Raw genomic sequence first — 19,569 nt, 5'->3', positions numbered from 1 at the left:
CCTCAGCCCGGCCTGCGCCCGCCCTCTCACAGTCCAGGAGCCCATGGGGAGCGGGCCTAAGCCAGCAGTCGGACATCCTCAGCGCTGCTCCGGCCACCACCACTGCGCTCGCCAGCCATGAGCCCAGCTTAGGACTTCTGGCTGAGCAGCGCTCCCCCTGTGGGAGCTCACTGACCACCAGGGGGCAGCTCCTGCATTTAGCGTCTGTCCCCTGATGCTCAGTGCGTGTCATAGTGACCGGTCATTCTACCATTCGGTCGATTTGCGTATTAGCTTTTTATAATATAGGATATGCATAGCCCATGGACACAAACAATGGAATGTTGATGGCCTGGGAGGAGCAGATATGGGGTGTAGGGGGAACAATGGGGAAGAAAAAAACATAAACATCTGTAATACTGAAAGAACATATAAGGAAATGAGTATAGGTGCTATATGAATATCTGATAGGCAAGAGCATTGTAGGGAGAGGGAAAAGAGAAGATTGGCAGGAAATGTGTTCATGTAGGAGTCTTATAATGTGGGGCTGTGTAGACCTTGTAAGAAGGATTAACTGAAAAAATCCCTAGCACACATCAAAATCACATATGATAGTTATGGAGGAAATGTGGAGAGCATTTTTACAAGGTACAGTGGGGCCTTGACTTACGAGTTTAATTCGTTCTGAGACCGAGCTTGTTAAGGAGCTCGTTAAAGAGCTCATTAACTCAAATTACTCTGTCAACTCAATGCAAAAAATCGGCTGAGAGTCAGCTGGTATCTCAAAAAACTCGTTAGTCGGGACACTCATAAGTCAAGGCCCCACTGTATAAGATAGTTACAACAATAAACTTTTTCTGGTTTCTTGGCAGCTAAGTTTTTAAAAAGGGAAATAGTAGATTATTTACTGATAGGATGAGTCAGAACATATTTCACATTTATGTTTAAGTTCTGTTTATAAAGGGAACAAACAACTTACCAACTAGTTTGGTTGTGTTGTATGCTTTCGTGCAGTGTTATAAGTCAGTTACTAGTATAGGGCTCTCCTGAAATTGCTGGCAAAACTAACGTGATGTGACACATAAGCACATATTTCAAAGGGGAGGGCTCAAAGCTTTCATTTGCTTAAGTAAATTTGAAAGGAGGGAAGTGGATTAAAAGGTAGAAAGAAGCAACCCAGCCCTAACGGGTTTGGCTCAGTGGATAGAGCGTCGGCCTGCGGACTGAAAAGTCCCAGGTTCGATTCCGGCCAAGGGCGTGTACCTTGGTTGCGGGCACGTCCCCAGTAGGAGGTGTGCAAGAGGCCGCTGATAGATGTTTCTCTCCCATCGATGTTTCTAACTCTCTATCCCTCTCCCTTCCTCTCTGTAAAAAATCAATAAAATATATTTAAAAAAAAAAAAAAAAGAAAGAAGCAACCCAAATGCAAACAACCCAAATGTCTATTAATGGATGAATAGATAAACAAAATGTGGCATAATCACCTTAAGTGTAGTGGTTATTGTGTTCACCTAACAAAATGTGGTTTATACTTAAAATGGATTGTTATTTAGCCTTATAAAGAATGGAAATTCAGCCTTGGCTGGTGTAGCTCAGTGGTTAGAGTGACCGCCCTCTGAATCTATGGGGTGTGGGTTCAGTTCCTGGTCAAAGGCACTTACCTGGGTTTCAGGTTCATTCCCCGGCCCCATGAGAACATGTGAAGAAGGAAACCAATTAATGTGTCTCACATCAATATTTCTCTCTCTCCTCCCGCCTCCCTTCTACTTTTTTTAAAAGGCAATGGAAAGTTTCTCCTTAGTTTCCATTGCCCTAGGACAGTGATGGCGAGCCTTTTGAGCTCGACGTGTCAGCATATTGAAAAACCCTAACTTAACTCTGGTGCCGTGTCACATATAGAATTTTGTTGATATTTGCAACCATAGTAAAACAAAGATTTATATTTTTGATATTTTATATATTTAAATGCTATTTAACAAAGAAAAATCAACCAAAAAAATGAGTACACGTGTCATAGGTTTGCCATCACTGCCCTAGGAGCTTTATCAGTAAAGATATTGCTATAACGTGTCTGATATTTTGCTGCCTGTGGATTCTTCTAAGATTTTTATGGTGTCCTGTCTTACGTTTAAGACCTTTATCCATTTTCAGTTTATTTTTGTGTATAGTGTAAGTTGGCGGTCTAGTTTCATTATTTTACATGTATCTGTCAAATTTTCCCAACACCATTTACTGAAGAGACTGTCTTGAGTCCGTTGTATGCTCTAGCCTCCTTTGTCAAATATTAACTGAGCAAAATGGCTTGAATTAATTTCTGGGTTCTCTGTTCTGTTCCATTGATCTGTATGTCTGTTCTTGTGCCAGTACCAGGCAGTTTTGAGAACAGTGGCTTTGTAATGTAGCTTGATTTTGTGTTTCCTCCAACATTGTTCTTCTTTCTCTCAATATTGCTGCGGCTATTCAGGGTCTTTTTTTTTTTTTTTTAATTGTATTGATTTCAGAGAGGGAGAGAGAGAGAGAAATATCAATGATGAGAATCATTGATTGGTTGCCTCCTGCACACTCCCAACTGGGGATTGAGCCCGCAACCCGGGCATGTGCCCTTGACCGGAATTGAACCTGGGACCCTTCAGTCTGCAGTCCAACACTCTATCCACTGAGCCAAACCAGCTAGGGCTATTCAGGGTCTTGTTTTATTCCATATAAATTTTTGGTGAATTTGTTCTAGGTCTGTGAAATATGCTGTTGGTATTTTAATGGGGGTTGCATTGAATCGATAAATTGCTTTGGGTAGTATGGACATTTTAATGATGTTGAGTCTACCAGTCCATGAACATGGTATATTCTTCCATTGGTTTGTCTTCCTCTATCTCTTATTTCAATTTCCTGTAGTTTTCTGAGTACAGATCTTTTACATCCCTAGTTAAGTTTATTCCTAGGTATCTTAATTTTATTGGTGCAATGGTAAGTGGAATTGTTTTTGTTGTTTCTCTTTCTCTGAGTTCATTATCCTCCTATATAATAAAAGCCTAATGTGCTAAGTGTCTGGTCATCTGGTTGTTGGTTAAACCAGTCAAAGCATAATCTACATAATAAAGAGCAAGGTCATTACGACCGAAGGCTCGACCAGACCAGAAGTCAGTGTTGGGGTTGCACGGCAACCCAGCACTGACTGCGGGCACCCTGACCCAGCACTGACTGCTTAGGGGGCTGTGGATCAGGCCCGGAGAGAGGCAGGGTCGATCCATAGCCTCTGTGGCACTGTTGATCAGAACTTGCCTCTCTTTCACTCCCCGCCTGGCCAACAGCCATGCCTCCATTTCTCTCCAGGCCTCCACCGGGGCTGCTGATCAGCCCCACCTTTCTGATCAGGCCCCATTGATAGGCCCAGAGACACTGACTGGCATAGAAACTGACCAATCAGAACCAAATCTGGGTCAACTGTGAGAAGCCAATGGCTCCCTAGGAGGCGGAGCTTTTGATGCTGACTGGCATAGAAACTGACCAATCAGAACCAAATTGTCTGGCAGAGGAAGGCAGTTGGGGGAGAGATCAGACCTTCAGGGGAGGGCAGTTGAGGGTGAGATCAGGCAGGCAAAGGCAGTTAGGGGCAATTAGGCCAGCAGGGGAGAGCAGTTAGCGGCGAGGTCAGGCTGGCAGGAGAGGGCAGTTGGGGGTGAGATCAGACCGGCAGGGGAGGGCAGTTAGGGGCGATCAGGCAGGCAGGCAGATGAGTGGTTAGGAGCCAGCGGACCCAGATTGTGAGAGGGGTGTTCGACCACTGGTCGAACATCCCCCAAAGGGTCCTTGATTGGAGTGGGTGCAGGCTGGGCTGAGGGAACCCCTCCCCTCCGTGCACAAATTTTGTGCACTGGGCCTCTAGTATGTTAATGAAATGCTAAGGTCACTCAGCCGCTCTCTATGATGTGCACTGACTACCAGGGGGCAGACTCTTCAACCCGTAGGTTAGCTTGCTGCTGGGGTCCAGCTGATCAGGCCTGAGCGAGATGTGCCGGACATGCCCTGGAGCCCCCCTGTGGTCCCTCCCTGGCTGGTCAACCACCCGCATCCCTCCCCCGTCCCAATCATGCACCAGTGGGGTCCTTCGACCTGGCCTGTGCCCTCTCCCAATCCAGGGCCCCTCAGGAGATGTTGGAGAGCCGCTTTCAGCCTGATCCCGAAGGCCAGGCCAAGGGATCCCACTGGTGCACAAATTCGTGCACCTGGCCTCTCATTGGTATATAAAAGAGCCGTAGATGTCCGGGTGTTAATTTTATATCCTGCTACATTGCCGAATTCATTTATTAAATCTAGTAGGTTTTTTGTTGTTTTTTAAATATATTTTTATTGATTTCAGAAAGGAAGGGATAGAGAGATAGAAACATCAATGCTGAGATAGAATCCTTGACTGGCTGCCTCCTGCAAGCCCCCCACTGGGGGATCGAGCCCGCAACCCTGGCATGTGCCTTTGGCTGTAATTGAACCTGGGACCCTTTAGTCTGCGGGCTGACGCTCCATCCAGTAAGCCAAACCAGGGAGGGCATCTAGTAGTTTTTTTATGGAGTCTTTAGGGTTTTCTATGTACAATATCATGTCATCTGCCAATAGTGACAGTTTTACTTCTTTTCCAATTTGGATGCCTTTTATTTCTTTTTGTCTGATGGCTATGGAAACTAAGGAGATAATAAATGGGACTACATCAAAATAAAAGCTCTGCACAGCAAAAGAAACCATGAGTTGGCACCCCTAAAGCAATGAAAATAAAGGGAAGAGTTTCAGATTATGAGAACCTAGAAGTTGAGGAGGGTTCTGCAAAGTTGGCCCTCAGACATCAGAAGATGGGTGCTGCTGGTACGTCTGAAAGCAGGCAGCAAGCTGATTCTGGGACTAACCAAAGAGCCTGGTTATCAGGGCCAATTGTATCTCCCTAAATAAAGATACTGCTATTGGCCCTGGCTGGTGTCGCTCAGTTGAGTGTCATCCCACTGAGAGGTTGCCAGTTCGATTTCGGGCCAGGGCACATGTCCAGGTTATGGGCTCAATCCCCAGTAAGGAGCCTGCAGGAGGCAGCTGATCAATGTTTCTCCCTCTTCCTTCCTCTCTAGAATCAATAAAAAGGTATTTTTTTAAAAAAGATAATGCTGCCCTAGCTGGTTTGGCTCAGTGAATAGAGCGTCGGCCTGTGGACTGAAAGGTCCCGGGTTTAATTCCAGTCAAGGGCACATGCCCGGTTGCGGGCTCTATCCCCAATGTGGAGCGTGAAGGAGGCAGCCAATCAATGATTCTCTCTCATCACTGATGTTTCTATCTCTCTCCCTCTTCCTTCCTCTCTGAAATCAATAAAAATACGTTTAAAAAAAAAAGATAATGCTTTTGCAGGCATGGTGTTGAACAGCAAGAGCAAGCAAACAAGAAGACATAAATCCCTTCTCCCTCATCCTGCCTCCCACTCTTCCTCTAATACCCCCCTCCTCACAAAATATATAAAGCCAGCAGAGAATGGAGAAATGATGGATTCGGGGCTGACAGAAATAACAGATTCAGGTGGTATATAGCATGAAAGATCCAATATGTGTCTCATGTAAGTTCTAAAATGAAAGAATCAAGGAAATGAGGCAGAGAAATTAATCAGATATAATGGTTGAGGATTTTCTTGATTACATGAAAAACAAATCCTCAGATTTAGAAAGCAAGTAAACTGGATATAAATAACTGAATTATAGGACATGGCCACAGAGAGATTTAGGAAAGACATTCCTAGAGTATGTACTATAACAGTGATCGCAGACTTTACAGAAGCAACAATAGGATTCAGAAGAAAATGGAATTGGATGCTGTATTAAGTTTCCTAGGGCTAGAATAACAAATGATCATAACTAGGTGATTTTTAACAGCAGAAATTTATGTACTCTGAGTTCTGGAGATTAGAAACCTAAAATCTAGGTGTTGTTATAAAGTCAGGAAAAAAGCAAAGATTTCCTCTATCATTGCTTCTGTTTCACATTGTATTGTTTTATAAGGGTTAGAGGAACACATGACGCCACAACAAGGATGCCACCAGCTAAATCCATAATGTGGGAAATTCTACAAGGACAAAATGACCAAGTTTCTCCAACAAATAAATTGGAGTGGACACTTAGAAATGCAGCTAGATTTAAGAGACATATCAACCACATGCAGTATAAGGACCTTTGGGATTTGATTCAAACAAACCAACTTCTTAAAAAATTATTGAACATGTGGGAAATTTTGACCCTTGCTCAATATTTGGTAATAAATAAATCATATTATAGTCTTAAAATTCATACAGAAGAGCAGAGGGCCAAGGATAGCTGAGATAATTTCCAAAAACAATATGGTAGGAACACTCATTCTACCAAATAGCAAAAGTGACAGTGAGTGATATCATGGTATTGTATAGAGATGGATGATAAGAGCAGTGAAATAGAATGCCCAAGATAGGCCTGGAGGGAACATGTGAAATCTTTGATAAATGGCACCAGTACAGTTGCTTATTGGTAGGGGACAGGTGGGGAGATGATATATCTCACTTATACAAGAATAAGTTCAAGATAGACTAAAGGCTAAAACGTTTTTGAAGAAAACGTAGGCAAATATTTTCAAGATGTTGAGATTAAAAAGACTTTTTAAGTACAAAGAGTTCAACTATAGGGGGATAGAGATTGATATATTAATTGTATAAAACTTACATATGGCAGAAATACCATAAGCAAAGTGAAAAGACAAACCATGGAGTAGAAAAAGATAACTTTCATACATAATCAAAAAGATTATTTAAAGCACTTACACAAATCAGTAAGGATTCCAAAATCCACCCTAGCCAGTTTGGCTCAGTGGATAGAACATCAGCATGTGAACTGAAGGATCCAGAGTTTAATTCTGGTCAAGGGCATGTGCCCGGGTTGTGGGCTCGATCCCCAGTGAGGGGCTTGCAAGAGGCAGCCGATCAGTGATTCTCTCTCATCATTGATGTTTCTATCTCTCTCCCTCTCCCTTCCTCTCTGAAATCAATAAAAATATGTTTTTAAAAAATGCCAAAACCCACAGGGAAAAAAGGTCAAAGTATGCAAGCAGGAAATTCACAGGAGAGGGTTGCTTAGTGGCCAATAAACTGAAAATTTGTTCATTATCATTTGAATCAGAAAAATGAAAATGAGCCCTAGCCAGTTTGGAAAAAAGCAAAGATTTGCTGTGAACATCAGTTGATAGAATGACAGCCTACAGACTGTAGGGTCCCAGGTTCGATTCTGGTCAAGGGCATGGATCTCGGTTACAGGCTCAATCCCAGTGCAAGAGGTGGCCAATCGACGTCTCTCTCACTTCGCTATTTTTCTCTCTGTCTCTACCCATCTCTTCCACTTTCTAAAAATCAATGGAAAAATATCCTCAGTGAGGATTCACCAAAAAAAAAAAAAAAATGAAACCATCAAAATTCCATGTCATACTCATTAGTTTGGCAAAATGCTAACTTTTATCATACCTACTGAGGGTGAGGTAACTAAAATCACTATTAAAAAAATAGTTATAACCCTTAATAGCTATAGCACTTCGACAATGCCTAATAAAGTTAACCTCTATACAGTGGGGCCTTGACTTAGGAGTTTAATTCGTTCCGTGATGGAGCTCGTAACTCAAATTACTCGTATGTCAAATCTTAAAGTGAACGAGTGAGACACGTGATGCTGGGCTGATGTTGTGGCGTTCACTGTGACGTTCGCTGCGCCAACTAGCGGTGGGGTATCTGAAGCTGGCTCGTAACCCGAATTTTAGCTCGCAACTCAAAGCAAAAAATCGGCCGAGAGACAGCTCGTATCTCAAAAAACTCGTTAGTCAGGACACTTGTAAGTCAAGGCCCCACTTTACTTCTCTATCTGGCAATTGCACTTCTGGATTTGTATCATAGAGGGCTTTCATGCATATGCATAAGAGGGCTTTTTAAAAGAATGGTCATCATTATAACCTATAATAATAATAGTGTAATATGCTAATTAGACCGAATGTCTTTCCGGACAAAGCTAAGGGGGCGAGGCAGAAGCAGCTGCCGCAGCGGCAGAGGCCATGGCAGTGGGGGCCAAGCCCCTTGCACGAATTTCAAGCATTGGGCCTCTAGTCCTATATAATAAAAACCTAATATGCTAAGTGTCCAGTTATCCATTCAGCCAATCAAAGCATAATATGCTAATGATATGCTAAGGCTGCTCAACCACTCACTATGACGTGCACTGACCAATAGGGGTAAGACGCTCAGACCAGTAGGTTAGCTTGCTGCTGGGGTCGGGCCTATTGGGACTGAGCAAGACAGGTCAGACATACCCTTGAGCCCTCCCACGGTCCCTCCCCAGCTGGCCAACCTCCCATGTCCCTCCCCTACCCTGATCATGCACCTACAGGGTCCTTCGGGCTGGCCTGCGCCCTCTTGCAGTCTGGGCTGAGGGGGACACACACACACACACACACACACACACACACACCCCGAGTGCACAAATTTCATGCACTGGGCCTCTACTATTGTTATAAATTGCAAAAAAAAAAAAAAAATTGCAGTCAACTAGAAAAGGATTATTAAGTTGAGAAATACTTTATTAAAGTTAAGGTGGAAATGTTAAGCTTTGACAGTTTGGTAGATGCATGGGTAATTCATTAGTGTAGTTATGTTTTTCTTTAAGCTTGAAGCCATTCTCTTTTTAAAAACAAACCAAAACAATTTTTAAAGTTGACAGCAAAATGCCATTGATTAATAAAAGCAAATACTCTAAGTTTATAAATAAAAGTAATGTAGGAACAGAAACACAAGTCAAACGGAACTTAATAAGGAAAACACTGTTTGCAGAATCATGTCACATTGATAGCAATGGAAGACATGGGGCCTATCCCTTAGGGAAGAAAACAAGATCTATCCTGGCTTCTCCCTCCCGTTTTTGTGTCTGAAATTGTCCTTCATCCCTTTGCTTTTCTCTTTCTCGTGACCTTCCGATTCCCTACTGGCATCGAGTGCCCCATGGACATGGCTATGAGCCAAAAAAAAAAAAAAATCATACCTGCCTTCCAGTTCTATGCCATTTCTAGCTGGCATTTTTTCCATGTTCCCAGCCAGACTTGGTAGAGGTCAGCTGCCAGTGTGGGGATTGGTTGAAGAGCAAAGACAATGGATGTGCATGGATGCCTTTGTAAACCTTGAGAACTTGTAGATGCATATAAAATCCTGTATGTGTTTGATTTGAGGGTCTGGCCCTGAAAATATATGTTATTTTTTTGTTTTTTAATATGTTTTTATAGATTTTTAAAAAGAGAAAGGGACAGGGGAGAGAAACATCAATGAGAGAGAACCATCAATTGGCTGCCTCATATACACCTCCTACTGGGCATGTGCCCTGACTGGGAATTGAACTGGCAACCTCTCAGTGCATGGGACAGCGCTCAACCAACTGAGCCACACCAAGCCAGCACTGTGTGTTGCTTTTTAGAGAGAAAAAGAAAAGACCTCTGGTAGTGACAAGGATAATCCCTCATTTGGTCTTCTATTTTTTTTCTTTTTCTTCTAATTTCATTATTCTTCAGCCTTGCTCTTTTCCCTTTCCACATTCAAGTGCTTGCCTTACCACCCTCATCACTCAACTTGAACTCAGTATGACTAAGATGAAACAGTCTCACTTGTTTTTATTATTCATAAAGTATTCCATGTATAGAATCATCCTAATTACCAAAAAGAAACTGGCAAAGGAAGCACAGGTGACTTCATGATACTACTTTGTGATCTTTATTTCTTCCTTCTCTCACAATGATAAGTATAGTTAGTCAACATCTTAAGTAGAGAGTACTTACTTAACTCACTTGTACCATGATGCTTTGTGTCCATTGTAGACCGAGCTAAGAGGAGAAAGCTCAGGGAAGAAAGGGCATGGCTGCTGGCTCAAGGCAAGGAGCTCCCCCCAGAGCTTTCCCACCTGGACCCTAATTCCCCCATGAGGGAAGAAAAAAAGACTAAAGACCTGTGAGTATTTAATGGTACTAACAGTAGCAACCTGTAACATTTATTAAGCACTTGGGCATTGTGCTAAGTACTCTCTTATTTAATCCTTAAAACAAGACTCTGTGTTAGGTAATATTCCATCTTCATGAGCTTCTCATTCTATTTTATGCTTTTTGGGTTATTCTTTATATCATAAATATTGATTAGAGTAAAATAAGACCTGGGAAATAATGTGCTATTAAATAACTAACATAATGATAATAAAGTTTTGTGTCATCTATGCTAACCCTCATCTTCATAATTATTTTCTGGAGTGTTACCACTGTTATAAACTTATCATTAATAAAAATTATTGGATCTATTCCAAAACTTGGTGCAACCAACTATGTCTGTGTTTGAATTAAGAGAGTTAAAGAGAGATCAAAGTTACTATTAATTTTTTATTTATGATTTACAGCTTTGAGTTGGATGATGATTTCACTGCTATGTATAAAGGTCAGTTCCATTCTTAACTATTGTGTTTTTTATAAAAGTACTCCTATGTGAGTGTATTAAGCTCTCTTCTTTGGCTCTCAGTTCTAGATGTGGTAAAGGCTCACAAGGATTCCTGGCCCTTTTTAGAACCTGTGGATGAATCTTATGCCCCAAACTATTATCAGATTATTAAGGTAGCTAAACCTACTATACAGTTACACCTATCGTGATGTTTGTTTTGCTCTTGCTCTTTGTTGTTGTGTTTTGCTTGAGTTTATTTATTGTTCCTTGAGGGTCCAGGTTGCTGATTGTATACCAGGCTGTTGAGCAACTCAGAACAGCATGATTCCTTTGCCTCATATGGGTTATGAGATGTTTTCTCCAGCATATTGTAATTAAATGTGTCCTGTTTTAGGTACCAATGGATATTTCAAGCATGGAGAAGAAACTAAATGGAGGTTTATACTGTACCAAGGAGGAATTTGTAAATGACATGAAGACAATGTTCAGGAATTGTCGAAAATATAATGGGGAAAGTAGTGGTAAGTGGGGCAGGGGTTTGCTCTGGATGCACATTAGCTGAACTATTGTAACCAAGAATAAAATGCCTTTTAGAAATATACATCTGGCCCTACCTGGTTTGGCTCAGTGGATAGAGCGTCAGCCTGCGGACTGAAGGGTCCCAGGTTCAATTCCAGTCAAGGGCACATTCCTGGGTTGCAGGCTCAATCCCCAGCAGGGGGTGTGCGGGAGTCAACCGATCAATGATTTTCTCTCATCATTGATATTTCTATCTCTCCTTTCCTCTCTGAAATCAATAAAAATATATTTTAGAAAAAGAGAGAGAATAAACCTCATCTACACACACACACACACACACACACACACACACACACACACACTGGTGATTTAGACCTTTCCTTAGGACTATTAAAAGAATGTGTATTAAAAGCCTTGGGATTGGCCATTCTAACCACTTAAACAATATGTGTCAGGAATTCTCTCCTATCTCACACAATAGGAGAGTGTAGCTGGTGGCAACTAGGCTTAGGTTATTTCTCATTCTTCTACAGGCCAGTTTAGGTCCAGTTTGTACTGTGCCTCCTTAACACAGTGTACCACTGATGATAGCTCTACCTAGATAGAGCTGATTTTTTTTAAAAAAAAATTTTTTTAAATATATTTTATTGATTTTCTACAGAGAAGAAGGGAGAGGGATAGTTAGAAACATCGATGAGAGAGAAACATCGATCAGCCGCCTCCTGCACACCCCGCATTGGGGATGTGCCCGCAACCAAGGTACATGCCCTCAACCGGAATCGAACCCGGGACCCTCTAGTCCGCAGGCTGACGCTCTATCCACTGAGCCAAACCGGTCAGGGCAAGAGCTGATTCTTAAATCATCTTGAGAAGCATACTTGATTAGCTGTCTATGGGTATATATGAGTTAGGTATGGGAACTTGGAGTAATTTGTGCAGTGGCTTGGAGTGCCTTAGTTTAAAACCTAAACAGATTCAGTGATTGCATTTAATATTTTTACTGGCTTAGTGTAATGGTTCTAGAGTCACTTTCAGCCATGCAGCCTAGAACCTCGTAGGACAGAAACTCAGTTTGCCCCAGTAGCATCTTTTGTTTATCGTAGGACAGTTGTCTTTGTTTCCTATAAAAACTGTAGCTGGAGGGCAATTCTTGTGTCTTCCTGTAGAGTATACCAAGATGTCGGATAATTTAGAGAGGTGTTTCCATCGGGCAATGATGAAGCATTTTCCCGGCGAAGATGGAGACACAGATGAAGAATTTTGGATCAGAGAGGATGAAAAGCGGGAGAAGAGACGGAGTCGGGCTGGGCGAAGTGGTGGAAGCCACATTTGCACCCGCTCCAGGGACTCTGAAGGGCCCAGCAGGAAACAGCAGCCTGTGGAGAATGGAGGAAAATCATTGCCACCTGCACACAGAGCTCCCTCCTCTGAGGCTGGTCAGAGCGGCAGCTCTACACAGCTCCCTCAGGAGGTGGGCATACCAAGTAACCAAGGCCTTCCTCGTCCCCTGCATTATGGTGGGATGCCCAACCAGGCACCCCTTTTAAACCAGCTGGTAAGAAATAGAAATTCTGCTGAGGTTTCTCCTAGTTGGTGAATTCAGAGGAAAGTAAAGCCTTTTCAATTGGCTCCTCTTCCGTGATAATTTTGCTGTATATGGATGCTTTTTCTCCCCTCATCTGTCCTTCCTTTATTCTTCCTTTGTTTTAAATTCTGTCTCTTAATCATTTGAACCACACATTATATCAACATGGGGGGAAAATTGAGTAAAAATATCTCAAGTCTTATTATGTATAAAGCACAGAGGTACAGCCCCAGCCCTGTACACCAAATAAAGGTCTTGGGTTCAATCCCCAGTCAGGGCACATACCTGGTAGGTTGTGAGTTTGATCCTTAGGGTATATACAGGAGGCAACCAATCAATGTTTCTCCCCGTCCCTCTCCTTCTCTGAAATCAACAAATATATCCTCAGGTGAGGATTTACTAAAAAAAAAAAAAAAAAAAAAAAAAAAAGCACAGCACAAAATACAATACATAGGGTATACAGCCTATCTTTGACATTAAAATTTCATTATGGGGAACAATTTCGGGGGGATATTAGCTAAAAAGGCTGTTGGCAGTGAGGGGGCAATAATGAAAAAGATAAACACAAGTTTGTCTCTCCTAGAGAGGGAAAGTGCTATGGGCTCTGGAGCTAGTCCTGCTCTGGGTGAGCCCATGTGCCACAATTCTTCCCTTCCTTGGTATTCTGTGCTGGGTCTATTATGTTCATCTTCAGGAAAGTCCTTATTTTCTTTCTAATGTTTATGCTTTCTTTCCCCACCCCCACTCCTTGCCTTTACTCAATACCCTCCAGAGGCCAGCAGTACCTGGAACATTTGGCCATCTTCGAGGGTCAGATCCTGCTAATGTATATGTCTCCTCGAGAGTCCCAGAACCACACCCTGGGGAGCCTGCGCAGCAGCATCCACCTTTTGCCTTGCAGGTAAGCAACCTGCTCATGACCTGGAGGTATAGAGTCTGCAAGGTAACTTGTAGAAATGCAGTGTCTAACCAGGTTAAATTTATTATCATCTCCTATTCTATAGAGTCTATAGATGAAGCACATTACAAGGGATACCTGATTCTATGGGTCTGGTGAATGCCGCTATCTTCTCTTTTCTTGTTGCCAGCCTCCAGTTGGAATTAACAAGCATCGAGGACCCAGGCTGGGCATGCCCGAAGAGAAGCAAATGTGTGGGGGGTTGAGGCACCTTTCTAACATGGGATCACATCCTGGTTCCTTGCCTCTTGGGCAGATGAGTGGCCCCAGTCAGGATAGAAATATGTATTCCCCAACTCAATTCCAGCCAGGATTTATTCCTCCCAGGCCTGGAGGGATTCCAGCCCGACCCCCAGACTTTCCTGAAAGCTCAGAAATTCCTCCCAGCCACATGTACCGATCATACAAATACCTGAATCGAGTACACCCTGCTGTCTGGAATGGGAACCACAGTACTGCAAACCCAAGACCCTTAGGGCCAGATGAAAAGCCCCTCATGGGGCCAGGACCATCCCACCTGCCTCACACTCTTGGTCACATGATGGATTCCCGAGTGATGAGACCACTTCTTCCTCCAAACCAGTGGACTGAACAATCAAGCTTTCTACCTCATGGCATTCCTTCTTCAGGGTACATGCGACCGCACTGTAAATCCGGTGGGCATCGGTTACAGCCACCTCTAGCACCCAGTCCCCTGTTTGGAGCACCCTCCCAGGTTCTGAGAGGGGTGCAAGGAGGGGACTCCATGATGGACAGCCCAGAGATGATCGCCATGCAGCAGCTTTCCTCACGTGTTTGCCTGCCCGGTGTGCCTTACCACCCCCGACAGCCTGCTCCCCCACATTTACCTGGCCCTTTTCCACAGGGAGCTCACTCAGCATCAGTTAGTGTGTCAGCCCCCAAGCCTGCCTTGGGGAACCCTGGGAGGACACAGGATAACAGTGAAATAGAAGAGCCTGAAAATGACCGAGGTAATTTAGTCACTTTTATCTGACTTCTGGCCCTATAAGCGGTTCATTCATGAATAATCCTTTTACACAATATCAAGCCAAATATAAACTGATTTTCAGCCTCTTTTTCTTGAACTACTCATGGTTGGGCCAATCGTGGTATTGTTTTTGATCCAAAGATCCAAAAAGATTACTGGCAATAGTGATCACTACACAGATGAGTGCCAGGCACTCTTTTTGAGGCTTTTAGATATATTAACTCATTTCATTCTCAGAACAAGCCTTCCAGATAGCTACTATTATTAGTCTTGTTTTTACAGATGGAAAATCCAAGACACAAAGATAGTAGATGATTTGCTCTGATCTACCTAGTAAGTGGTGGAACTGAGACTCGAACCCAGACAGACTGGATCCAGCATCCACAGTTTTTTGTTGTTGTTGTTTAATGTATTTTTATTGATTTCAGAGAGGAAGGGAGAGGAAGAGATAGAAACATCAATGATGAAAGAAAATCATTGATTGGCTGCCCCTACTGGGGATCAAGCCCACAACCCGGGCATGTGCCCTGATCAGAATCGAACCCTGGACCCTTCAGTCCACAGGCTGACGCTCTATCCACTGAGTCAAACAAGCTAGGGCTGCATCCGCATTTTTAATCATGACATCAAACTGCCTTTAAAATTTCTTGTCCTAAAAGTTTATCATTATGAAATAAGTTTTCAATATTTTACTTAAAGTCTAATTATTTCTATCCTTTTATTCCCTGGACACATACCAATGTCTACTGAGAATGAAGACTAGTGAGATTTCCCCTGGCCAGAGTGGCTTAGCTGGTTGAGTATGTCTCGTTCACCGAAAGGCCTTGTGGGGTTTGATACCCAGTCGGGGTATGTGGAGGAGGCAAACGATCAATGTTTCTCTCTCACATTGATGTTTCTCTCTCGGCCTCTCCCTTCCTCTCTCTTTAAAATCAATTTTTTTAAAGTGTTTTTTTTAATAAGGTATTTTCATTCATTCAATAAATATTGATTCCCATTTTGTGCAAATACTGAGGGGTATGGTGGGGAACAAAATAAAGTCACTGTGGAGCTTATGCTCTAATAGGCCCAAGTTGGGGACTGGCCTCCTGTGAGCCATCAATTCCCTGGTCTTTTCATTGTGTCAAGTTTTAGAGCTTCCCAGCCTGGTCTACAATTCTAGTAACAACCATACCCTCCTGCCGTATTCCGCATGCATCTAGTTGGAGTCCATGAGCCATGAATCATCTCACACTGGTCCACTAATCTGTCGGGGACAACACAGGAAGAGGAAGGCAAGAACATCTCCATTATTTGGCAAACCTTTTGAGTAGCTGTAGAGTTGCTAGATCTTGCCTCCTGGTCTACGAAGGGGTCTTGCCTCCTGTGCAAGGGTCTCAACATTGTGACTCCTTTCAGGGATTCTCAAATTTTCTAGCTGAGGATAAAATGACCACACATCCACCTCAACCCTGACTCCCCTTATCTGGCTGCTTATCATGTTCTTTTCATTATTACCTCCATTGGTATTGTCATTTCAGCTATTGAATTGTTCTTTTGTTCTCCATTTTCTTACAGCAGATCCCTTACCTGAGCTTGAGAAGCCACCAAGCGTTGGTGCCTCAGAGGGGATATACCTCAAACAACTACCTCACACTACACCGCCCTTACCGACCAACTGTACCAGGCAGAGTTCGCCACAAGAAAGGGAAACAGAGGGCCCAGAGCTCAAAAATGACTCCTCAGCATCTGAAAGCAACTGTCAGGCAACAAAGGGCAAAAATACCTGGCCCTCGGAGAGTGGCTACATCAGCCCAGGAGCCCAGGGATGTATGAGGGACCTCTCCACTCTGGCAAATAGAGGAGCTCTGCCTGAAAATGGAGTGGTGGTTGAAGTACCCACTTGTGGATCAGAAGGGAAGGGCCTTGGTGGTAGTGGTACAGAAAAGCCACTCTGCCCCAGAGGTAAAACATTGCAGGAAACCATTTCGTGTTCAGGACAGAACCCAGCTACACCTCCCAATGCAGACCCCAATTTGATGGAAAGCACTGTCAGTCAGTTTTCTCCCTTATACATGCCTGGCCTGGAATACCCAAATTCAGCTACACATTATCACATCAGTTCAGGCCTACAAGGTCTTGGCCCTGTGATGGAAGGTAAACCTTCAGTATCACATCTTCAGCATTTTTCCCCGAGGGGCTTTCATTCTAACAGCCCTCATTCTGGAGTCTTTCCCCGTTATCGCCCCCACCAAGGAATGAGATATTCCTACCAGCCACCACCTCAGCCTTCCTACCATCACTATCAGCGAACTCCTTATTACACATGTCCACAGGGCTTTTCTGATTGGCAGAGACACCTTCATCCCCCAGGAAGCCCAAGTGGGCTCCCACCTAGCCAGCCTCCCCCTCCAAGACCCCTCTTCTCAGATAAGAATGCCATGGTTAATCTACAAGGCTGTGAGACACTAAATGCTGCCTTAACTTCCCCAACCTGCATGGATGCAGTGGCTGCTAAGGTCGGTGCAACTGATGGGCAGAATCCTGGTCCAGAGGAAGAGAAGCCAGATGAATCTATGGAGAGGCCAGAGAGTCCCAAAGAATTTTTAGACCTGGACAACCATAATGCAGCTACCAAGCAACAGAGTTCGTTGTCAGCCAGCGAGTATCTTTATGGGACTCCTCCTTCACCTCTGAGTTCAGGGATGGGGTTTGGTTCATCTGCTTTCCCACCTCAGGGTGTGATGCTACAAACAAGGCCTTCCTATACACCTCACCAGCCGGCCAGTCATCTCCAGCCCAGGGCATATTCTTCCCCTGTGGCTGCTCACCCACCTCACCATCCAGTGGCTGCCCAGCCCAACGGCCTCTCTCAGGAGGGCCCCATCTACCACTGTCAGGAAGAGGGCCTGGGCCACTTTCAGACTATAATGATGGAACAAATAGACACTGGAAGTGGAATAAGGGGACCTTTTCAAGAAACATACAGACCATCAGGGTAAGACTGCATTTGATTTATTTTTTCCCTGAAAAAAAGGAGTAGATGATAGTTTTTAAAAGAAAAATGGCCTTAGGAGTAAAGATAAACTTTAGTGGTCTTCTGGGACCAAGAGGAGCATGTGAATCGTTGATACGGACACTTAATGGAAATGTATTAGCCATGAAGTTTGATTTTTATCTTTGACATTTTTTCCCCCTCATGAAAATGAATTGGCATTTAAGTGACTGTTTAGTTACATTTTAATACTGGAAACATGATGGCCACATTTGTGAGCTGTAGGCAAGGGCTTTAGCGTTGTTTCTGAGTTCATATACTCTGACCAAGGCAAAATAGGTCCCTCAAACCCAGCAGGGCGACAAGACATCATATTCAGGTTTTAATCCTCCTATCAGTTAAAGTTATGAGGCCTAATCATAAAACAAATGTTATCCAACTTAAAAGCCTACAGTCTCCTCCCCAACGCCAACCTAAGGAAACCTTACCTCCAAACCCTCTCCTGCACTTACGTTTTGTCATATTTGTTTTCTACCTCTCTAAATATGTTTGTTTTATTTTTTATTTTTTGCCTTTTTTCCTAAACCATCCTAAAGTAAATTTTAGACATCATGACCCTTTATCCCTAAATACTTCCACATGTGTATCCTAAAAATAAGGATCATTGTCCTGGACCACAATATCAAACTATTAATCACACCCAAGGAAAAGGATATTAATAGTATCTAACATAGAGTCCTAATTGCTCCAATTGTTCCCAAAATGTCTTTTATAGCTATGTTTCTTTGTTTTGATTTTTTTACATTCAAGATCTAATCAATGTTTATGTATTTACACTTGGTTATAATGTCTGTTTAGTCTCTTACAGCATTCACCCTATCATTGTGTTGTTTTCTTTTGTGTTCAGAGCCGTGGCCAGTTCTCATGTAGTGTCCCAAATTCTGAATTCTTACTGTTTGATTGTGTTTACAGTCCAGTTAAACACTAAATAAGTGGTCATGTACTTACTACATCATACCCTAGACTAGAGGCACATAATGCTAGTTTTGTCCCAGTATTGATGATTTCCAGTTTAATTACCTGGATAATTAAGGCAGTAGCTGCCCGAGATTTTCATGATTAAAGAATCTTTTTTCCTTCAATTCTTAACTGTTCCTCTCTCATGGCTATAGAATGCAGATGCATCCAGTCCAGGCACAGTCCTCTTTCCCAAAGACCCCAGCACCAGCAACATTGCAGGAAGAGCTGCCACCACATAAGCCCCCAACACTCTCTCTTGATCAGGTAAGAGGCACCAAAAATTAGAGCTTTCTTTATTCCTGCAGGTGGTAGGAGAGAAGTACATAGTCCCATTCCGCATTGGGAATCCACTGATGTGGAGAGCTGACTTAAGTTATACGTGGATTGGGTCGGCACCTCTAACCCCACATTTTTTATGACTTTCATTGCTGTTCTGAAAAAAAATATATTTTAATGTGTCCTATTGATACAGGCACTTTTCCCAAAAAGTGCTGCAGGCTCTGTGCTCGAGGTTGACTCAGCAGTGGAAAGATCAAGAGAAGGCCTCTGGAAGTAGCTTCTCTACTTTTGCCACATGTTCCTTTTTCCTTTACTTAGGTAACCAGCTATTTGGAGATTATTTATACTTTATTTTTCCAAACTGGCCACCGGCATGTATTTTGATATATCCCTTGCCTATTTTATCCTTTCTACCTATTTGATTTTTGAGGGTCTAGGCCAGCCGTGGGCAAACTACGGCCTGCGGGCCGGATCCAGCCCGTTTGAAATGAATAAAACTAAAAAAAAAAAAAAAAAAAAAAAGACCGTACCCTTTTATGTAATGATGTTTACTTTGAATTTATATTAATTCACACAAACACTCCATCCATGCTTTTGTTCCAGCCCTCCAGTCCAGTTTAAGAACCCATTGTGGCCCTCGAGTCAAAAAGTTTGCCCACCCCTGGTGTAGGCAATCAGGTTTTAAAATAATAGTACCTACTTTTGAGTGCTGCTTCGGTACCTGGCACTGTGCTAAGAGCTTCTGCGTGCAGTCTTCTCTCAATAAGTCTCTCCCTCGGCC

At 43.1% G+C, this 19,569-nt stretch overlaps 1 protein-coding gene across 1 annotated transcript in view; it reads left to right on the top strand.

The window, feature by feature from the left end:
• Positions 1-19,278, top strand: part of CECR2 (CECR2 histone acetyl-lysine reader) — a 221,925-nt gene extending 202,647 nt beyond the window's left edge. The window contains exons 9-17 of the mRNA XM_081083531.1: positions 9,862-9,991; positions 10,428-10,465; positions 10,547-10,638; positions 10,860-10,986; positions 12,151-12,539; positions 13,342-13,470; positions 13,658-14,498; positions 16,073-17,492; positions 18,662-19,278. Of these exons, the coding sequence (XP_080939657.1) occupies positions 9,862-9,991; positions 10,428-10,465; positions 10,547-10,638; positions 10,860-10,986; positions 12,151-12,539; positions 13,342-13,470; positions 13,658-14,498; positions 16,073-17,492; positions 18,662-18,794 (3,299 nt within the window). The 3' untranslated portion in view covers positions 18,795-19,278. The remainder of the gene's footprint in view (positions 1-9,861; positions 9,992-10,427; positions 10,466-10,546; positions 10,639-10,859; positions 10,987-12,150; positions 12,540-13,341; positions 13,471-13,657; positions 14,499-16,072; positions 17,493-18,661) is intronic.
• Positions 19,279-19,569: the final 291 nt, after the last annotated feature.

This window comes from Myotis nattereri (assembly GCF_964212035.1).
Source record: "Myotis nattereri genome assembly, chromosome: 2".
In the NCBI taxonomy this organism is placed as follows: Eukaryota; Metazoa; Chordata; class Mammalia; order Chiroptera; family Vespertilionidae; genus Myotis; species Myotis nattereri.
The sequence above is the reverse complement of the archived record's forward strand: the minus strand, read 5'-3'. Positions and strand labels throughout refer to the sequence as shown.